Here is a 10,000-nt window from a genome sequence, read left to right as displayed (position 1 = left end):
AGAGGAAGGTGGGTCTGCGGGGCGAAAGAGGGAGTTGGGTCTGCGGGGCGAAAGAGGGAGGTGAGTCGGTGGGGCGAAAGAGGGAGGTGGGTCTGCAGGGCGAAAGAGGGAGGTGGGTCGGTGTAGCGAAAGAGGGAGGTGGTCGGCTGGGAAGGAAAGAGGGACAGCGAGAGACAAAGAGGAAGAAAGGAAAGCAGGATGGTGTTAAGTGCAGACAGATACTTCAACACCATTATACCTTGACCAAACAAGTGAATAGTGAGTGAATACAGAAAGATATGAATTCACATGTAATAAGAGACTGATTGACATTTTAGATTGATTTACCAAAAATAACTGGTGGAGACAATGCAAATTGGCAGAACTTATAACCAGAAGTGGGGAGTGGAAGGAGGAACATCTCATGATATTTGGTAGGATAACATATGCATACATGCAAGTTTACATGTACCTTATTCTTTTCAAAGTTTAATAAAGTAACTACTACAACATAAAGTTTTTTTTTTGTTTTTGTACAGTCCAGCACACCTCTGTGGATATGTGCGCTACAACCTATTGTTACAGCTGAGCAGAGAAGGGGAGGCAAATCCGAGCTGTCAAATTCTATTATAATTCCGAGATGGCCTGGAGCTCGAACTTAGCACAGCTTCTGAACACCTCGTCTCACCTTTAAGGCTTGCCACACTTTCCTCCACCAGGTTACGGATTATCTGGATCTGTTGTGGACTTATCACGTGGTGCTCCTCGCCGTTGTTAGGTTGCTCAGTTGAGGCGACGGCGACAGGAATGGAGCTGCCGTTTGATGTTGTCAGGCTGGATGCTGGAACACCAGTTCAAACGACACCGGCACAAAGTCAGCACATCTGCAGAGTGTCCTATGCAGCTATGATAATACTGTACAAGCGGAATACATCACTGATCCGTTTAAATGCAAATTTGGGAAGGATAAACTTAGAATGCAAATGATCCTGAGCCCATTGCATGCATGGCTGGTGATGAAAGAAACCAATTGCAATCACCACGTAATAATTATGTAGTAACAATAGAAGCTGCACGGAATCATTAGCCATTTTAAGAGTTGATGGATTTTAAGAGTGTGGAAGATGATGGCAGAAACAATTGAGAAGACTGAGAGACGATGGATATTACTATCCCATAATTTTGTCCTGTGATACTGAGCTAGCGAGCATCAGCATATTGTTATTGTTCCCTCAGAATCGGGGGGGGGGGGTGGGGGAGGGTGTAATAATTTTGATCCTGCAATATCATTTTTGCAACTTTTTATTGTATGATAAATGATAATTGTTTTTGTTTCGCCGAGCATTGGTAAATCATTTCTCCAAAATCTTATATTCCATGTTCGAACCAGTTTGGAATGGAATAAAGATGCTCGAAGTAGAAACGGCTCAAAGTAGAGGAATTCTGAGCTATATCAGCCAGATCAGATCCAATCTCTCAACACAGCTTGAATGTAACTGGATTGATCTCCATTAAAATATAACTGGTGGAGATACAAGGATGGATAATAGGACAGGGGATGATAAATTGATTTTGGCAAAATTTTTTAAATAAAAAGTCAGAAGTGCAGCTTATTATGCTACGGTCATCTGCACTGATCCAATCGGAGCGTTTCATGAAACGTATTGCCGGTTATAAACTAGTACTGTTCAGCTTTCTTATTAACAATCAGTGAGGAGTAAAAAACATTGACAAACAACTCTCCGATCGGCCATGTGCTCAATATTACATGCTTGTCTGGATCCCTCCAAATCTCAACACTTCCTTCAGCAATATACACAGTGGCTGTGGTCCTCAATGAACTGCCAGATTTCAAGTACAAATAAAACAAGACAAATTGCTGTTGCATGATAATTGTCCAAGAGATAATAAATTAATTTGAGCCAAGCGAGAATAAAAACTAGAAAGTAGAATTTTAAGTGAATGCATCGATGGATATGCCTCTGCCCACATTAGATGTCAACCAACTTACATTTGATCCCAATTAAAGGTCACATGAGAAATTAAAGGTCATTTAACAGAGAGAAAAGTAGAAGAGAGAAAACATCAGATGCTTCGAATTCAAGTTATGGTCTGAAAATTAGTTTCAAAGGGTACGTGACCTTTGACCTGTTGAATCTAAAATTGAATGAGTTCATCTTTGTGTCACAGTACACATTTGTGCCAAGCTTGGTTGAAAAGTTATTGCAGCATCAAAATGATTTTCAATTAAAGGGCACGTGCCCTTTGACCTTTGGACTCTAACGCAAACACCTTAACTTTATGTACGTGTCAAGTATGCTTGAAATCTCTTCAGTGGTTAATAAGTTATTGCAGTCACAGATTTTTAATGGGGCACTTGACCTTAGGCCTTTGATCTTTTGAACCCAAAATCTAATCAGTTCATCTTAAAATTATAGTCCATAGTTATGCCAAGTTTGGTCAAAATCCCTTCAACGGTTCGGAGTAACAAAAACCTGCTTTTTTAGATAATGATCACATGACCTCTGACATTTGACCCCAAAATCAAATCAGTTCATCTTTGGGTCACAGTAATACCTGTATCAAGTTTGGTCAAAATCCTTTTAGGGGTTCACAAGTTATCACGGTACGGAAAATGTGCTACTTTTGGAGAAAGGTCACATGACCGTCGACCCCGAAAATCCAATCGGGTTCATATTTGCGCCAGACTACATGCTGGTCCCAAGTTTGGTCAAAATCCCTTTAGCAGTTCACAAGTTATCGTGGCAGTGAAAAATCGGCTTTCAGATAAAAGTCACGTGACATTTGACTCAAAAATCAAATCAGTTCATCTTTGCGTCGTAATACACTTTTGTACCCCCAAGTTTGTTAAAATCCCTTCAGCGGTTCACAAGTTATCATGGTAACAAAATCACCAAGCACGGACGCATGGATGGATGGCCGACCCACAAACATAAGCCTCCAGTGCCTTCAGCGGTGAAGGCAAAATAATTGCAAAGCAAAATGTCATTGGATGCCAATTTTACTCATGTATTCATTTATTATTCGGAGATACAATTTTCAGTTTACAAACTGGTTACCTGCAATATATGAAAAGGGTCCCAAATAATATGAAAGGACAGATTGTAAAATTGCAATGTGATCAAATATTTGACAAAGACATGACACTGCCGGAATTGCACCTGGGTGTGTTTAATACTTTGGCTGGGGCTGTCCCTTCATTGGCAACGGACAAAATGCATGCCAACGAGTTTCAAGCAGGAAAAATAATGGGTGAAAGAAGAAGACGAGCAGCCTGTGACATGACACACGGTTGCTTTTTGGACAGTGCACTGCCATGTTATAAAAGCTCAGTAGCCAGGAAACAAAGCCAGATCCAATGTGCAACTTCAATGCACAAAAATAAAATGGAATTTTCTGCTGTTTGGCCTCAACGAGAATAGCATTGTACCAAAGGGAACAGCTAGGCAAGCAGTGGACAATGAGCTGATGTGGAAACTATTTCCATATCAGTACAAGACTGACATTCACAAATAACCAAATAAATATCTCCAGTAATAAGCTTTACAGTACAATTCAAAACATCAAGTATTATATGTTTAACTTGGGAAACATAAATAAGAGGAAAATAATATAATGAAAAACCAATAAATACAAACTCAGAAAACCCCCAAAAAGATCATCCATGTACTTTTTATATTATATCTATTAATGAATTATATATATATATATATATATATATATATATATATATATATATATATATATATATATATTTATATTTGTTTATTTGGTAAATCAGCAATAAAACCCCAGCAAGCTACCTTCAAATGGGCTTACAGCAAAGGTGAGGGCTGGGGGGAGGGAATTGGGACGACCATAAATCCCATATGGCAGACATGGCCCGACCTTTGGCCAAATCCTCGTTGGATGAAATAGATGGGAACAGAAGCCAGACGGTCATGATCCCTTAGCCTTGCAGAGCTGTGAAAAGCCCGCTTGGGGCAACAGCTGCTCACCCGTGGCTGAGTACGATGAATGAAGTGATGCGCTGGGAATTCCTATTGGTGTCTGGCCCCTGTTTGGACCGGTGATCGTAGGGCCACAAACATCAGGCACAACTTCTGCTTTTTGGCTGTCTGAGTTCGAGCCACAGGGTTCAGTTCGTGTCATACCATTTGAGACCTGTAAACAACGGCGTTGACAAAATGTGGAGATTTTCAAAAATTATGAGAATGAGCAAATATGTACTGTATTATATGAAGGAAACAAAGCCAGCTTTTGCGACAAGCAAATCACATGCATGCGAGTTATGTTCGATCCTGCCAACAGCAATTAACCACAATTTGATTTTGCATTGCAAAATGTTCCATGTACAAGACTTGCTCTGCTGTCACAGAAAGTTTATGTGCTTTGGTCTTGTATTATTCTCAACCTGTGCCTTTTGAAGTCATGTGCCCCTCATTAGACATTCATCTCACAACTTCCTTTGTCAGCCAAAGTGAAAGTTTATCAATTCAACTCAACTCCAATTCCCTCTATTCCTTTTTCTGCAGTGACACAATGGTCATCAAGGAGTCTCTCTCACACACACGCGCACGCGCACGCACGCACGCACGCACGCACGCACGCACGCACGCACGCACGCACGCACGCACGCACGCACACACACACACACACACACACACACACACACACACACACACACACACACACACACACACACACACACACACACACACACACACACACACTGTGCCTTCAGAAAGTATTCACAACCCTTGATGTTTTCACATTTTGTTGTGACAGCCTGAATTTAAAATGGACAAGTCTGAAGACGACGATGGTTCACGAGCGGTATTTGACGATGTAGATCGTTTCAGAAGTCAAGGATGAGACAATGTGATAATGTTTGACCAAGTTATAAAATGATCAACATGATCTGGTACGAGTGACAGGTTATTCGCTGCAAAATGTCGAAAACCCGGTTTCGTTCAACAACTTTAAAAATTTGACCTTTGCATAACCTTTAAAGGTCACAAAACAATGTTGTGGACATTAAAATAAGGAAACAGGATACGTGCTATAGCTTATTGGAGTTAGTTCGTCGAAGAAGGTCGAAAACCCCGTTTGATTCCCACAACTGAAAATTTGACCTTTGTGAACTTTAAAGGTCAAAGGTCAAGGATTATGACCTTTGGTGCAAAACTTCCTCTGGAACATTCCAGGAACAATATAACGTCATATAGGCTATATGGCATTTCGCACTCCTCGGATTATCCATACTTTGATGAAATTAGCGTAAAAACAAACTTGAAGCGGGCGTCACGGGCAAGGTGTTCGAGATAGAGCAAAATGGTTTCAAGACTTTAGGTGGGGAATGACCTCAAGACTATGCATAAAAAATATTGTCAACCTAGCTCTCAAAGTTTGGGCGGTCGTATGATTTTTATGTCAAAATTCGCAATTTTCTAAGTTCGTGACCTTGTGACCTTGCCCTGGGGACGAAAATGAAAAATCGAGCTCCGTGGGGCTATGCAGGTGCCATTGGGCTAACCAAATACCGAAACCCCTGCCAGATTCGACAAACCCCTCGGAGAAGATGCAAATTGAAATCGGCTACCCCCTAAAAACACGTTTTTTGGGTGTGGCTCCACCCATAATGGGCACACCACGCCCATTCTCAGGAAAACACAACTAGATCATGATATAAACCTCCCACCAAAATTTTATCAGGATCGGATCAAAATCCACGGAGCTATGCTCGGGATAGACAGACAGACAGACACACAACAATAACGAATATAGTGGTCACTTATTTTTTTTGTGAACCAATTAAATTGAGATTTCTTTGTCACCGATCTACACATAATACCCCATAATATCAAAGTGGAATTCTGTTTTTTAAGAAATTTTTACTAATTCATTTAAAATTAAAAGCTGAATTGTGTTTAATCAATACAGATTCAACCCCTTTTCTATGACACTCCAAATTGAGCTCAGGTGCATCCAATTTCCTTTGATCATCCTTCAGATGTCTCTACAACTTGATTGCAGTCTACTTGTTGCCAATCTAATTGATTGGATTTCGAAAGAAACACCCCTTTCAATGTGAGGTCCCATCGTTGACACTGCACGTCAGAGCAGAAACTTCACCGTGAAGTACAATGAACTGTTCGTAGAACTCCGAGATAGAATTGTGAGTAGGCATAGATCTGGGGAATGGTCTACAAACAATTTCTAGAGTGTTGAAAGTTCCCAAGAGCACAGTGAGCTCCATCATGAGGTAATGGGAAGAATTTGGAAAGACCAAGACTCTTCCGAGAGCTGGCTGTCCGACCAAACTGAGCAACTGGGCAAGAAGGACCTTGGTTAGGGAGGTGACCAAGAACCTAATGGCCACTCTGACAGAACTACAGAGTTCCTCGGCTGAGATGGGAGAACCTGCCGGAAGAACAATTTCTGCAGCACTTCACAAATCTAGGCTTTATGGGAGAGTGGCCAGACAGAAGCCACTCCTGAGAAAAAGGTACATGACAGAATGCCTCCATCCATTCATTAGATTCATACTCTGTGCAGTGTTGGTGCTGCGGAAGCAGTCTCCTTGGTTCTTGGACACAATCCTGGTCGGGTCACCACCCCGACACAGGATACCAGCAAGCTGGTCCTCATTTTGCCAACCTCGGAAGGATGACAGGTAGAGTCAACCCCACCTGGTATTAATTCAACACCAAGTGGGATTTGAACTCGGATCCTAGGATCCCAAGCACACCACCCTAACCATTAAGCCAACACCAGGCACACAGAATGCCTCGAGTTTGCAAAAAGGCATGTGAAAGACTGAGAGCATGAGGCAAAATATTCTGTGGTCTGATAAGATGCAAATTGAACTCTTTGGCCTGAATGCAAAGCGCTACGTCTGGTGGAACCTGAGCACAGCTAATCACCCTTCGAAAACCATCCCTTCCGTGAAGCATGATGGTGGCAGCATCATGCTATGGGGATGTTTTTCAGTGGCAGGACTGTGAGACTTGTAAGGATAGAGGGAACAATGAATGGGGCCAAATGAGGAGCAAATCCTTGAGGAGAACCTGCTTCAGAGTACAAAAGACCTCAAACCACATAGAAGATATACATTCCAACAGGACAATAACCCCAGCATACAGCCAAAGCAACACTGTAATATTGTTACGAATTTGGAAACCTATAGCACACAACATTCAGGTCCTATAGATTAGTTATATCGGTAAGTATGTGTTTCATAGATAGCTTCCTTTCCCTTGTCTAATGGGTAAATAAATGTCCATGCGCTGTGATTTATTTTTATAGTTAGGATTTCCCTTTATTGGAAAACCTCATCTTCCGTAACGACAGCAACAAAACGACCATTGCGTTGCGGCAATGCTGCAGAGAAGAGAACAGCCCTGGGATTCTCTGCAGCCCGAGTGGGGGGAGGAGCCAGGCTGGCGGAGACGCATAAAAAGGAGGAGAGGAGAGCGGAGGAAAGAGGAGAGAAAGAGCGGAGGAACGGAAGAGCTCAAGAGCTCCGGCCGAAAGAGCATTTCCCCAACCTGGACATCCCGTCTTGCTGGAGCGCTGGTCTTAGAGAGCCTGTCTGGCCGGTCGTGGTCAACGCCGTCCTTCTCCTCCTCACCACAACCGAGAGCTCGAGCAACGCCAGTTCCTGCAGGAACCGCAAGGGTTGCCCGCCGGTGTCCGGGTTTGTCTCGCCTCCCGCCGGACTGACCGACTTGAAGACCGCACGAGGCAGACAGGTCCAAGTTAGACCCTGGTCTTCAGCCCGCCTGTCCCTCCGAGCTGAAGGTCCTAATAAAGACCATTGGTCCGATTCTTTGGGTGTGTGTGCGAGCGTGTGTCCGTGGGCCCGTCTGATAAGTAGTGAAATGTATAAGTGCTTTTGCCTGTCTTTACGTGCTTTATAATAATAATCGGTTTAGCTCTGCTTCTTGCATGCTTCCCTTCATATCCCCATTACTATTCAATAAATATCCCCATTTGTTGAATGTTTCAGCTCGTTCGTGTCAATTCCTTTATTGGCTGAGCGTGCTGCGTGTTTGAGAATTAGTAAAAGCTGTTACGGCCGTAAGGGCACATTTGGACCGACGGTTCTTAACGATTAAACCGCTCGGATCGCACACGGAACGAGCGCGCTAAGCGGCTCGTTTTCGTACGAGTTCCGTCGAGGGTGAATTTCCCCGGTAGATTCCCCGCGTGGATACTTAGGTATATAGAAATTTGGCTATTCACCCAATTCCACGCGGGTGACCTGTTGGCGATCTTCAGTCCAGTCAGGACCCGTCGGCTCTGGAGTGACGACTTAAATTCCGGGCGATCAGTCGAGCCGACGCTGCAGCTCCATCTCGCGGTCGTGATCACGGCCGACGTCCGGCCCTGCAACAATATAACGTGAAAGTCCTTGAGTGGCCCAACCAAATCCCAGACTTGAATCTCATTGAGAAGCTGTGGAAAGACTTGAAGATTGCTGTTCACTGAAGCTCTTCATCCAACTTCACAGACCTTGACCAAATCTGCAAGGAATAATGGGAGAAAATCCCCAAATCCAAAAATCCAGATGTGGAAAGCTGATACAGACATACTCAAGAAGACTCAAAGCTGTAATCGCTGTTAAAGGTGCTTCTACAAAGTATTGACTCAGGGAGATGAATAGTGAGGTAAACTAGAAGGGCACTCGGTAGAGCGCATACCTCCGCCACGTAATGCCTGATCCACAAGAACATATCGGGCCCAATACATTTTTGAAATGTCATGCTATAAAGTAAGATATCATTTTTGGCCCCATCTCTCAATGGTGAAGAATCACTTTAAAACTCAAACAATTCCCGTATCTAGATCCGGATTCGGATCTCCAACAAAATCGAATCACTTTGTCCTTGCTTCACACCCACCCTGTCCACCAAGTTTCGTCCGAATCTGTCCAGATTTTGAGATATCGTGCTCTATATCAGTTTAGCACTGTCTCTCAATGGTGAAGAATCACTTTAAAAAATTGTCAGATCCGGATCCGGATTTTCATCAAAATTGAATCAATTCTTCCTTGTCACACACCCAACATGACCACCAGGTTTCATCCGAATCCGTCCACAACTTTTTGAGATATCCTGCACACAAACAAACAAACAGACAAACAACAACAACAAAACAAAGACAGAAAGGGGTGAAAACAACCTCATTCACCTTTGGTGGCGGAGGTAATTAGATATTTCTGTATTTCATTTTAAGAAATTTGTAAAAATTTGTAAAAACACGTTTTCACTTGATAATTATGGGGTATTTTGTGTAGAATAGTGACAAAATTTGTTTTAAATCCAATTCATTTTAAATTGAGGCTGCAACAACAAAATGTGAAAAAGTGAAGGGGTGTGAATGCTTTCTGAAGGCACTGTATATGACAATGGCATAAAGAAATGTTTATTTTTTTTTTCTACATTGTCCAAGGCTCATAGTGGAGCTTGTACCCTTGTATGACATGCTCGACAAAACATTTGAAGAGACCAATGTACTTTTATATTGAAAGACAATGGACCAATCATCATAGTCTGAAATTTGAAATTGGGTTCATTGCATCACAAGTCATGTGCTCAGATGGGAACAAACAGGGCAACCTAAATTTTTCTTCCACAACGTAATTACTGCAATATTCCTGTTCAATCTGGCTCACATCCTTTCAGTCCTTCGAAGCAATATCTCACTGCCATCTCACATATGCCAACCTGCCCCTCAAATCTGCCTGCAATAATCCTTGTTCTCACCAATCTTCTAAATTTGTCTCCTGTCATATTGTCAAGTAAATTGACTTTCCAAACTATCGCAGCTGGACAGTTTTTTGAAAGTATCTGCTATATTACAAAGCTTTCAAAGATACGCTTTCATGTTCCTTCTTTTTCTCTGTCTCTGTCTTACACACACCACATTCGAAGACTTTACACTTTGAGGTGATGGAATCGTGGGTGCTTGGTCCACTTAAACACAAATGAGCGAC

At 42.5% G+C, this 10,000-nt stretch overlaps 1 protein-coding gene across 4 annotated transcripts in view; it reads right to left on the bottom strand.

The window, feature by feature from the left end:
• NEDD1 (NEDD1 gamma-tubulin ring complex targeting factor) overlaps positions 1-10,000 on the bottom strand; it is an 85,656-nt gene that overhangs the window by 25,394 nt on the left and 50,262 nt on the right. For all 4 annotated transcript variants that reach the window (XM_085870252.1, XM_085870250.1, XM_085870253.1 and 1 more), the window contains 2 exons: positions 3,999-4,164; positions 668-820 (listed from right to left, as the gene is read on the bottom strand). In XM_085870252.1, coding sequence (XP_085726378.1) covers positions 668-820; positions 3,999-4,164 — 319 coding nt within the window. The remainder of the gene's footprint in view (positions 1-667; positions 821-3,998; positions 4,165-10,000) is intronic.

Source organism: Eptatretus burgeri, chromosome 2 (genome assembly GCF_056783735.1).
Source record: "Eptatretus burgeri isolate ZD-2024b chromosome 2, Ebu_testis_v1, whole genome shotgun sequence".
Taxonomy (NCBI): Eukaryota; Metazoa; Chordata; class Myxini; order Myxiniformes; family Myxinidae; genus Eptatretus; species Eptatretus burgeri.
Note: the sequence above shows the minus strand (reverse complement) of the source record. Positions and strands in the feature narration are given on the sequence as shown.